Below are 12,376 nucleotides of genomic sequence, written 5' to 3'. Positions count from 1 at the left end.
GAACTAAGCAATTAGTAGCTGTTTCAAATACAGTTTAACTTATGTGCTAAAAATTATTGGGAATTTTTAATGATTTCTCACATGCTTACACACCGGATCTTGTAATTCAAGCTTTGAAAAACAAATTGATTTCAAACAAAATTCTTAACCTGTTCAAGACTGTTTGTAAAGAAATTCAAAAATTTTATGAATTTTTATATTTTTCTCTATAAAATTTAACTGTTATCTACACATTATACTGTATGTAATTTTACCAATAAAAATACCAATGTAGGTTTCATATAAAACATTCTTTTTACTTTTACGATTACCTGTTAAGAAGGTTCTCTACTTCTTGAACTTCTGATATGGGCTCTTCATTATCAGAAAGGACGCGAGTTTGAAATTTTCTATCTTGGAAATCATATAGCATCACAATAATAAGACTGCTTAAATGATCTGGCTATCAAGGGAAAACATATATAAAGAAAAGTATACAAACAATATCTAACCAGCAATATTTTCCATTCCATTATTTTTCATAACAGAGCAGGAATATGACTATTTTTACACAGTCTGATTGGATTTGGAAGGTCTTCAAAACAGAAAAAAATCCAGAAAAAAAAACCCTTTCAAAAGAGACAGTTTTTGGTATGTTCACCAAAATGAATGATATTAGAAGTTGAAAGGAATCTATATTTAAGAGGTTTCAATATTCAGCAAACTATTTAAATCTTTTTTTTTTTTTTTTTTAGACGGAGTTTCACTCTTCTTGTCTAGGCTGGAGTGCAATGGCGCAATCTTGGCTCACTGCAACCTCTGCCTCCTGGGTTTTCAAGCAATTCTCCTGCCTCAGCCTCCCAAGTAGCTGGGATTACAGGCATGTGCCACCACACCTGGCTAATTTTGTATTTTTAGTAGAGACGGGGTTTCTCCATGTTGGTCAGGCTGGTCTCGAATTCCCGACCTCAGATGATCCGCCCGCCTCGGCCTCCCAAAGTGCTGGGATTACAGGTGTGAGCCACCGCGCCCGGCCTCAAACTATTTAAATCTAAAGGCTTTTAAACACTTTCTTTTTAAAAAAAAATCATGAAACAACGTAATTCTAAAACTTATCTACTTACTATTGTGGTACTTGGGAAGATACAGCTGTCTATCAATATAGTTTCCAAAATATCTTGATCTGCAAAACAAGGGAAAGGCCTGTCACCGAAAATACAAAGTGGAAAATGAAAACTCTGGAATCAAAATACACTGTATTAATGCCATAAAATACATTTACTTTCATATCTAAAATATACCTCAATTCTGGATAATGACTTAAATTACAATGACATGATGAAATATTTATAATCTTTATGAATGCTGGACCCTTATGACCTAGGGTCCGCATGGAATCATAGTCAAAGAAGCATTATCTGAATAGTCAAAGCAGTAATAAAAGGATTCCAATCTTTAATGTATGGCCTTTGACAAACATTAAAGCGGATCTAATTAATAATGGTGAGCAATAGTTTTCTTATTCTTTTTATGTATTGCTGGATTTGATTTGCTAATTTTTTTGGTTTTGTTTTTGAGACAGTCTTGCTCTGTCATCTAGGCTGGAGTACAATGGTGCGATCTCAGCTCACTGCAACGTCTGCCTCCCAGGTTCAAGCAATTCTGCCTCAGCCTCCAGAGTAGCTGGGACTACAGGTAGGCACCACCACACCTGGCTAATTTTTTTTATTTTTTGTAGAAATGGGGTTTCACCCTGTTGGCCAGGCTGGTCTCGAATTCCTGACCTTAGGTGATCTGCCCGCCTAGGCCTCCCAAAGTGCTGGGATTACAAGCATGAGCCACCATACCCGGCTGCTAATGTTTTATTTAGAATTTTTGTTGTATGTTCATGTTCATGAGGGATGTTGATGTATAATTTTCTTTTCTTATATCCTTGTCAGCGTTGGTATCAGAGTTTTGCAGCCGATGAGTGGAAACTGTTCTCTCTTCCTCTATTCTCTCAGAGTTTGTGTTAGATTGGTATTATTTCTTAACTATTTAGTAAAACTCAATAGTGAAGACATTGATGTGATGACATTTAATCTAAGACCCAAATGACAAGGAGTTAGCCATGTGCATATCTAGGAAGCGACAGCATTCCAGGCAGAGGTTATGATAACTGCAAAGGTGGTTAAGTAGAAACAAGTGGACATATTTAAAAACTTCCACAGGGAACACAAGTGTTCTTTTTGGTACAACTACTTCAACTATATATACATCATATAACAAATGCTTTATTTTATTTATTTATTTATTTATTTATGAGACAGAGTCTTGCTCTATCACACCGGCTGGAGTGCAGTGGCGCAATCTCGGTTCACTGCAACCTCCACCTCCCAGGTTCAAACGATTCTCCCGTCTCAGCCTACCAAGCAGCTGGGATTACAGGTGTGCATCACAGCATCACAACTAATTTTTGTATTTTCAGTAGAGATGGGGTTTCACCATGTTGACCAGGCTGGTCTTGAACTCCTGACCTCAGGTGATCTGCCCACCTCGGCCTCCCAAAGTGCTGGGATTAGAGGCGTGAGCCACCGTGCCCGGCGTATGACAAATGCTTTAATCAGTTGAACAGAAAGGTAGGCCTGCCTAGCTTCAATTTATTCAATATTTATGGAAAGCCTACTATAACCAAGGTATAAATTGAATTTATACCTTGAATTTGAATTCATGAATTTTCTTTTTTTTTGAGACAGAGTCTTGCTCTGTCACCAAGGCTGGAGGGCAATGGTGCTGTCACAGCTTACTGCAACCTCCACCTCCTGGGCTCAAGCAACCCTCCTGCCTCAGTCTCCCAAGTTGCTGGGACTACAGGTGTGTGGCACCACACCTGGTAATTTTTGTATTTTTTACTTTTTTATTGTTTTTATTTTTATTTTTTGTTTTTTAAAATATTATCTTTGTATTTTTTGTAGAGATGGGTTTTTGCCATGTTGGCTAAGTTGGTCTCAAACTCCTGGCCTCAAGTGATCTGCCCACTTTGGCTTCCCAAGTGTTGGGGTTACAGGCGTGAGCCACCATGCCTGGCCTAAATTTCATTTTTCATTTGGGAGATAGGAAAACTAAAAAGAAGTGACTAATTTGGGAGCACAGACTCCAGTTTTCCCATAGAAATCCTCTGGGACTCATTATCCACATTCTAGCCACAATTATGTACTTGTACTTCACAAGGTAATTATCCTTACAAGGAAATGAGGTTTACAGTTTCACATCCTTAGTACTTTTTAACCAATTCCTATCTACTTCATACTTTTTGTACTTTTTTTTCACAACAAGTACAGTATTAGGAAGAAGGACTTCTAACTTGGCAGACCTCTTTGAGTAATGGAGATGCTGGACTCCTAAGAAATAGAAGAAGCTGGCCGGGTGTGGTGACTCACGCCTGTAATCCTAGCACTTTGGGAGGCCAAGACAGGTGGATCACCTGAGGTCAGGAGTTCAAGGCCAGCCTGGCTAACATGGTGAAACCCAGTTTCTACTAAAAATACAAAAAATTATCTAGGCGTGGTGGCGCACCTCTAATCCCACCTACTTGGGAGGCTGAGGCAAGAGAATCTCTTGAACCCGGGAGGCAGAGGTTGCAGTGAGCCGAGATCGTGACATTGCACTCCGGCTTGGGCAACAAGAGCGAAACTCCATCTCAGAAAAAAAAAAAAAAACAAAACAGGAATAGGAGAGGCAGGATGAACGAAAAGAGAACAGAACATCCTTTTTCCAATAATTGCATTTTTTCCCCCTAGGGCGCTTGTCAAAACCAATATCACCCTTAGGATGCCTTTGATATTGTGCAGAATGCATTACTTTTGTGTGTGTGTGTGTGTATATATATATATATATACGTATATAGTGTATATATATATAGTGTATATATACGTATATAGTATATATATAGTATATATATACGTATATAGTATATATATACTATATATATACGTATATATATAGTATATATATACACGTATATATATATAGTATATATAGATATACGTATATAATGTGTATATATATACACACAATGTTACCTTCTCACATAGTAATATCAACATGAATAACTGTATACTTTATACAGATGCTCCTTGCCTTACAATGGGGTTATATCCTGATAAACCCATCATAAGTTAAAAATATTGTATATCAAAAATGCATGTAATATATCTATCCTACTAAACATCATAGCTTAGCTTAGGCTATCTTAAACACATTTGGAACACTTACATAGGCCTGTAGTTGGGCAAAATTATCCAACACGAAGCCTATTTTATAATAAAGTGCTGACCATCTCATGTAACTTATTTATTTGTTTGTTTATTTATTTATTGAGATGGAATCTCGCTCTGTCGCCCAGGGTGGAGTGCAGTGGTGCAATCTCGGCTCACTGCAACCTCTGCCTCCCAGGTTCAAGCGATTCTCCTGCCTCAGCCTCCCGAGTAGCTGGAACTACAGGCGCCCACCACCATGCCCAGCTAATTTTTGTATTTTTAGTAGAGACAGGGTTTCAGCATATTAGCCAGGCTGGTCTCAAACTCCTGACCTTGTGATCCACCCACCTCGGCCTCCCAAAGTGCTGGGATTACATGCGTGAGGCACCACGCCCAGCCCTTTTTTGTTTGTTTTTATGTAACTTATTAAATACTGAAAGTAAAACACAGAATGGTTGTATGGGTACTCAAAGTATGGTTTCTACTGAATGTGTATAGCTTTTACATCATGGTAAAGGGGAAAAAGTATAAGGACCCCCATCATAAATTGGGAACTGTGTATATAATGTTTTCTATGTGCTTGACAATGTTCTAAGTGCATTTCATATATTAATTCATTTAATCTCCACAACAACCATATGAATTAGGTTGTTTTATTTCATAGGAAATGGGGCACAGCACAGTTAAGTAATGTGTTCACAGTCACATACCAAGTAGCAGATCAAGGAGTCAAACCCAGGCAGTCTGGCACCAAAGTACATGCACTTCACAACATTATTCTGCCTTCCTCTTATTATTCTTATGACAAACCAGAGTAATCAAATACACCACACTGATAATGCCTAATTTAGGTTATCAGGACTTACTTGAAAGTTGCAAAGCGTGCCTATTATAGAATTCAGCCCAATAACTCCAGTTATCTCTCCCTCTCCCCACTAATTAAAGCTTCTCTTCAGTCTGCTTCAGGGATCTCTTAACCACCATTTTATATGTTTCCATGTGGAAGGCCTTACCCTAGAGAAACACCTTAACTCTCTCTCTACCCTTTCTTACTACTCCCCATGAAAGAAAAATTGGGTTTATCAGACAGGTGAAATTGGAAGAAGGAACTGGAGCATCACTCTCCCTCTTCCTGCTCAGCAGGCCTGGGTGGCCAAACTCTGGATATTCTAAAGAAACGGTTGGCCTTTGACTGGTTCCTAGGAGATAACCTCTAAGTTCTTGGAATATCTTGTCTGATAAAGGTACTTTTTTTTTTTTCCTGGGGTCCTAGACCACACAGTATCAGCTTGGTCTCTGAAGAAGCTAGAGACTGAATAACTAAGGTCAGCCACATGACTGCACCTTGTCTACGAAACTGACCCCCCAATAAAAATGCTAAATAAACAGCAAGGCTCAGATGAGCTTCCCTAGTTGACAATGCTTCATTCATGTTGTCATTTATCATTGGTGGGAGAATTAAGCACTCTCCATAGACCACCCTGGGAAAGGAAAATAGGAAGCTTGCGTCTAGTCTCTCCTGGACTCTGCCCTATGTACCTTTACTTGTTGCTGATTTTAATCTGTCCTTTCACGGTAATAAACTATAACCATGAGTATAACAGCTTTGCTGAGTTCTGTCAGTCCTTGTAGCAAATTATTGAATCTAGAGGTGGTCTTAGGAACCCTTGACTACAGTTACTAATTCCCAAAAGCTATAACCAAACCATATGTTAAGCATTTACTGTTTCTCACTGACAGATTATATGATTCTGAAATCACCAGGTTAATGCTACAATCAGTTCCTGGGATTCGAAGTTCAACAACAAAAATATAAACCTAGAGAAGGTGGAGAAAGAAGCCAGGAAAAAGATCAGCAATTTCAGGGATATCTCTTTCTCCAATTTTTTTTTTTATTTGTTGTTTGTTCATTTCTTTAAAAAAAAAAATTGCCAGGTTTTTATTTTAAAAAAAATTTTTAGGCCAGGCACGGTGGCTCACGCCTATAATCCCAGCATTTTGGGAGGCCAAGGCAGGCGGACCACAAGGTCAGGAGATCGAGGCCATCCTGGCTAACATGGTGAAACCCCGTCTCTACTAAAAATACAAAAAATTAGCCGGGCGTGATGGCACGTGCCTGTAGTCCCAGCTACTAGGGAGGCTGAGGCAGGAGAATCACTTGAACCTGGGAGAAAGAGGTTGCAGTGAGCCGAGATCGCGCCACTGCACTCCAGTCTGGGCGACAGAGCAAGACTCCGTCAATAAATTAATTAATTAATTGGCTACTGGTACTCTACTGCTTTGACAAAACTCTCAATAGGAATAGGCAACTTTTCATTAGTAATTCTACCTTCGTTAGCAGAAAATTGACCTTGGGGTTATTTAGTAAAGCAGAAATAATGGCACTCTTCATTTCAAAAAACATTTTACGGAGCCCTTTAAATCTTTAAAAGGTTAATCAGATAAATATACTTACTGTCTTGAAAGACCTTATATACAATGAAGGACATCAATAAAGGAACAAACAATAAAACTGAAAAGCATAAGACACAACCAAAGGAATACAGTTAACGTTTGTATAATTAAGAGATTTTGTTATTGTTTTTCTTCTCCTACTTCCTTAAATATTATGGTAATGTGATTTAATTACCTGTTCACAAATTCACAAACGAGGGACCATTACTCAAGCTCTCTTTAATTTTCACAATAACCTCTGCAGTTTTACAGCTCCTATAAAATCTTAGGGAAGAAATTCTGAGTTTTCTTTTCTGAATCGTTATTCCTTGAACTTATACTATATAAGCCAGATGTAAGTTTACAAAATATCACATGTGAAAGTATTGACAGAACACTGATAATACAGAAGATAAAAGTGAAATGCATAAGAGCCTCCAATATTTTAAAAGTAAGATAGCAGATGGCTTGTTGCAGTGGCTCACACCTGTAATCCCAGCAATTTGGGAGGCCAACGTGGGCAGATTACCTGAGGTTAGGAGTTCAAGACCAACCTGGCCAACATGGTGAAACCCCCATCTCTACTAAAAATACAAAAATTAGCTGGGCATGGTGGCAGGCGCCTGTAATCCCGGCTACTTGGGAGGCCGAGGCAGAGAATCGCTTGAACCCGGGAGGCAGAGGTTGTAGTGAACCGAGATTGCATGATTGACTGCACTCCAGCCTGGGCAACAGAGCAAGACTCTGTCTCCAAAAAAAAAAAAAAAAAAAAAAAAAGGAAAATAGCAGGCTCCTAATTATCTTGGAAAACCCACTACATAAAATTCTGATTTTATTCTATTTGCACATTCAAGAATTACTGATAATTTAAAGCAAGACTGTTGTATTAGTCCGTTTTTATGCTGCTGATAAAGATATACCCAAGACTGGGGAATTTACAAAAGACAGAGGTTTAATGGACTTACAGTTCCATATGGCTGGGGAGGCCTCACAATCATGGCAGAAGGTGAAAGGCACATCTCACATGGCAGCAGACAAGGGAAGAGAGCTTGTGCAGGGAAACTCCCCCTTATAGAACCATCAGATCTCATGACACTTATTAACTATTATGAGAACAAGTACAAGAAAGATCTGTCCCCATGATTCCATTACCTCCCGCCAGGTCCCTCCCACAATACATGGGAATTCAAGAAGAGATTTGGGTGGGGACACAGCCAAACCATATCAACGTATTATTATAAGAAAAAAATATATTTAACAAGTAAACAATACCATCTTACCTTATAATTTGAACTTATAAAAATGAACGTTTCAAGAAAAGAAGTTATGTAAAGGTTTATGACAATTTATTTGAATGGGATTTTCTGTGTCATTAAGAAAGATCACAGCACTTTGGGAGGCCAAGGCAGGTGGATCACGAGGTCAGGAGTTTAAGACCAGCCTGGGCAAGATGGTGAAGCCCCATCTCTACTAAAAATAAAAAATTAGCCAGGCATGGTGGCAGGTGCCACTTGGGAGCTACTTGGGAGACTGAGGCAGAGAAGTGTTTGAACCTGGGTGGCAGAGGTTGCAGTGAGCCTAGATTGCAGAGAAGTGCTTGAACCTGGGTGGTGGAGGTTTCAGTGAGCCTAGATTGTGCCATTGCACTCCAGCCTGGGTGACAGAGCGAGACTCCGTCTCAAAAAAAAAAAAAAGAAAGATAAAATAATTACAAGATCTTTCATCAAATAGAAAATAGGATGGAGAGGACAAAAACAATAATCTATCACACATATCATTATAATACAATCATTTAGTTAATGCATTAATTTTATATAGAATTATAATTCAGGCTTTTCTTATTGAGTACTAAAGGTAATACTCAATATTCTATTAGGAGAACAAATTGCCTAGAATAGAATTCTAGCATTAACATTAAATGCCAATTAATCAACACAGCTGCCCAGTCTGCATTTCATTGTTGCGAGAAAAAAAAGTGTAAAAATGTTCATTTGATTCATTGCATGAAATGCAACACTTTGGTTAGGGGAGAGGGGAAGAAGAGGGATGAAATAAAATCTCAGAGATTAAACTGGAGGAGGAAGAATGGTTAAGACAGACTTAAAAGGAAAAGAAAAATTAGTGAGGAGAAAACAAAAAAACAAAAAATAAAGAGAAGTTGTTTCACATCATACAAATTTTTCTCCATGACAAATTGCTGGCTTCAGAGTTAAGCTACAGTATCTCTGCAGACAACCAAAAATATATATTCCTGTCTAAATAATCAGTGAAACACATTTTAATTCAACTGAGCATTTTTTTTTTTTATTTTAAAAAACAGAGATGGGGGGCCAGGTGCAGTGGCTCATACCTGTAATCCCAGCACTTTGGGAGGCTGAGGCGGGTGGATCACAAAGTCAGGAGATGGAGACCATCCTGGCTAACACCGTGAAACCCCATCTCTACTAAAAATACAAAAAATTAGCCAGGGATGGTGGCAGGCGCCTGTAGTCCCAGCTACTCGGGAGGCTGAGGCAGGAGAATGGCGTGAACCTGAGAGGCAGAGGTTGCAGTGAGTCAAGATTGTGCCACTGCACTTCAGCCTGGGCGACAGAGTGAGACTCCATCTCAAAAAAATAGAAAATAAAACTAAAAATAGAGATGGGGTCTCGCTATATTGTCCAGGTTTTTCTTGAACTCCTGAAGTCAAGCAATCCTCCCACCTCCACCTCCAAAAGTACTGGGTTACAAGTGTAAGCCACCGCGCCTGGCTGAACTGAGTAATTAACTGCCTCCTACGAGCAAGAATGTACAAGGCTCATTAAGTACTAAGAAAATCATGCAAAAGAGTGTTGCCCTTTTTGAGGTGTCTCTTTAGGAAGGCTTCTGCTCATCATTTTGGCCATGCTGCTAATATTCTAAACATTTCTGGAACTTCTTTTTGGAACTACATTCAATCAGTTTACAAACCAACATAAAGTTTTTAGTCACAGCTAGTACGAAAACAAACAACTTCAAGCCTTTTGACTGCTCTCCTTGTAGTGGCAATATTTGGTCATTTCCTAGTGTCAATTCCACAGGGTCTTGCTCTGTCACCAGGTTAGAGTGCAATGACACCATCTTGGCTCACTGCAACCTCTGCCTCCCAGGCTCAAGCGATCCTCCCACCTCAACCTCCCAAGTATCTGGGACTACAGACATGTGCCACCATACTGGGCTAATTTTTAAATTTTTTTGTAGAGAGGAGATCTCACTATATGCCCAGGCTGGTCTTTAACGCCTGAGCTCAATCAGTCCTCCCACCTTGGCCTGGAAAAGTGCTGGGATTACAGGCCTGAGCAACCACCCCTGGCCTCAGATTGATAACTAACCATCCTTGAGTCTCAAACCCTGAAGGCAAATTAGAAAGGGAAGTTCTACTAAAGTTTGGCTCCTCCCATTAAAGCTAGTGGCTATGAATGGGATAGTCTTAATTGGGGTTGGTGTAATTTTGATATTCATTTTTTAAATTTTGCACCTTTTCTTTTTATTCCGTCTCTGTTCCTCTCCCCACCCTCCCTTACTGGTTTTATATTTGTGAAAGCTCATAAACCAAAATACCAAAAAAGGTAAACACAGGGAATAGAAAGAAATACACAGGGAGGCCAGGCGTGGTGGCTCATTGCCTGTAATCCCAGCACTTTGGGAAGCTGAAGCGGGAGGATTCCTTGAGGTCCAGAGTTTGAGACCAGCCCGGACAATAAAGCGAGACCCCCAACTCTACGGAGGGAAAAAAAAATACAGGGAGAGGGAAATGATCATTGGAATAAATTGTTTCCTTGTTCAATGTAATGACCGCGCACTACACCGATCTAACGACAAACACAGTGCACGGGGAAATCTGCAGTCCTGGGCTGGAAGAGCTAGTTTCATGGGAACCCTAATTCCTTGACACTTGCAATTAACCAAAGATATGCACATGCCTAAAACCAAAACCTGGTGTGAATGAGGGGCAGCGAGGAGGAGGGCTGCATTCCCCAAATTCTCTCGCTATTATTTTCTTTTAGTGTTGATCTTCCAGACTGGCACAACTCACATTTCAGGGCACTGAAAGCCAGCTCATAAGACAAACGCTGAAAGGACTGATCCTCAGACTCGGACAAGGACCGCAGGGGTTCATTCCCATACTTGATTAAGACTTTCTGTGCCGACTTTTCGATTTGAATACCCTGAAAAATGTTGGCTGCCATGACATAAACGGAGTCCGGATAGCCCGTTTTTTCGGGTACACCAGCTGAGCTTTTCCCACTGGACAGAGGCAGGGAAGTTAGTTGAGAGATGATCTCGGGATCTTCTTCGTTCGAAAACTCCAGTTCGCCCGTGGAGTTCAGCATGTCTGCCCCTCGCCTGTCGTGAGTCCTTCACCCTGGGGTTAGAATTCCGATGTTCCAGGAAACGGCTTTCCTCGCATCTGCAGCATGGTCTCTGTGAAGAGAGAAAGTGATCGCAGTAAATCACTCTTTCTGCAGCACCCCTGTGGGTGGCCCCCTTCGTTGTGCCCTTAAAGACTAAGAGGGGGCATTTCCTGGCCCATCTGAGTGTCCCAGACTTCGAGCCGGACAAGCCGCGCACGGAACTTCCACACGCTCAAAAAAAAAAAGCGAGGAGGGGTGCAGCGGCGGCGGGAGAAGCGCCCCAAGGAGACCGGCGGCTTCCCTCAAGCCAGTCTGGGGCAGAGCTGCCCCCCGGAGCCCCGTCCGCGTCCCCACAGCCCAGTCACCGGCTCCCCCGACTCCTCCCTTACCCCGAGGGCGGATGGTTCCGGGGGCTTCGGGGACGAAGACGCGGAGGCCGGCGTCGGTCACAGGCCCTTGGGAGCCCCCGGGGCTGCGGGGGGACAGCTGCTGCCCGCGTAGGCCGTTTGGTTCAAATGCAGCCACTCCCACCGGCCGGATTCGGGGCAGGGGGGTCGCGGCCTCTGGCGCCCGGTTCGCTCCGGTGTCGTGAAGTGGTGGGCGCCTCGGGGCCTTGCCTGGCCTCGCGCGTGAGGCCTTCGCGGACGTGGCGGCGGAGAGGAGTGAGCGCGGGGCTCGGGGTCTGGCTGGCTCAGGCCGAGGAAAGCTCAGCCTCCCGAGTCTCTGGCAGTCGACCTGTCCCGGACCCGGTCTTCATGGCAACCGCGAGCGGAGGTGGGGCAGGGGGCGTGGCGCGCGGGCCGTTCCCGCGGGATTTGGCGGGTGCTGCCTGTTGCCGGGATAGTCGCTCTTCCCCCAGCGCGCGGGGACACCTGTTTCAGCCCCTCCGAGCCAGAGGCCTCTTGCACAGTTCCTGGACCTCACCGGGCCTGAGTGCGTGCCCTTGGGGATATTTTTGAGGTAGTCTGACGTAGTTCCGTGGTTTTAACTCACAAGTCCCTGAAGTCCCTGTTAAAACTACACATTCTTTAAAACATTTTTTAAATATAGTAATAATTTTTTTTTGAGACATGGTCTCGCTCTGTCGCCCATGCTGGAGTGCAGTGGCGCAATCTCGGTTCACTGCAGCCTCCTCCTCCCGGGTTCAAGTGATTCTCATGCCTCAGCCTCCCGAGTAGCTGGTACTACAGGCGCCCGCCACCGCACCCGGCTAATTTTTGTATTTTTAGTAGAGACAGGGTTTCGCCATGTTGGTCAGGTTGGTCTCGAACTCCTGACATCAAGTGATCTGCCCGCCTTGGCCTCCCAAAGTGCTGGGATTACATGCGTGAGCCACTGCGCCGTCTGTAATAA

General features: G+C 42.2%; 1 protein-coding gene across 4 annotated transcripts in view; it reads right to left on the bottom strand.

Moving 5' to 3' along the window:
* NSUN7 (NOP2/Sun RNA methyltransferase family member 7) overlaps positions 1–11,882 on the bottom strand; it is a 55,992-nt gene extending 44,110 nt beyond the window's left edge. The window contains exons 1-4 of one of the 4 annotated variants that reach the window (XM_002814695.6): positions 11,413–11,882; positions 10,705–11,093; positions 1,104–1,162; positions 312–442 (exon numbers count right to left, since the gene is read on the bottom strand). In XM_002814695.6, the coding sequence (XP_002814741.3) occupies positions 312–442; positions 1,104–1,162; positions 10,705–11,002 (488 nt within the window). In that variant the 5' untranslated portion in view covers positions 11,003–11,093; positions 11,413–11,882. The remainder of the gene's footprint in view (positions 1–311; positions 443–1,103; positions 1,163–10,704; positions 11,094–11,412) is intronic. The other 3 variants (XM_003776448.5, XM_063723379.1, XM_054553844.2) reach the window with 3 other exon arrangements.
* Positions 11,883–12,376: the final 494 nt, after the last annotated feature.

This window comes from Pongo abelii, chromosome 3, assembly GCF_028885655.2.
Source record: "Pongo abelii isolate AG06213 chromosome 3, NHGRI_mPonAbe1-v2.0_pri, whole genome shotgun sequence".
In the NCBI taxonomy this organism is placed as follows: domain Eukaryota; kingdom Metazoa; phylum Chordata; class Mammalia; order Primates; family Hominidae; genus Pongo; species Pongo abelii.
Note: the sequence above shows the minus strand (reverse complement) of the source record. Positions and strands in the feature narration are given on the sequence as shown.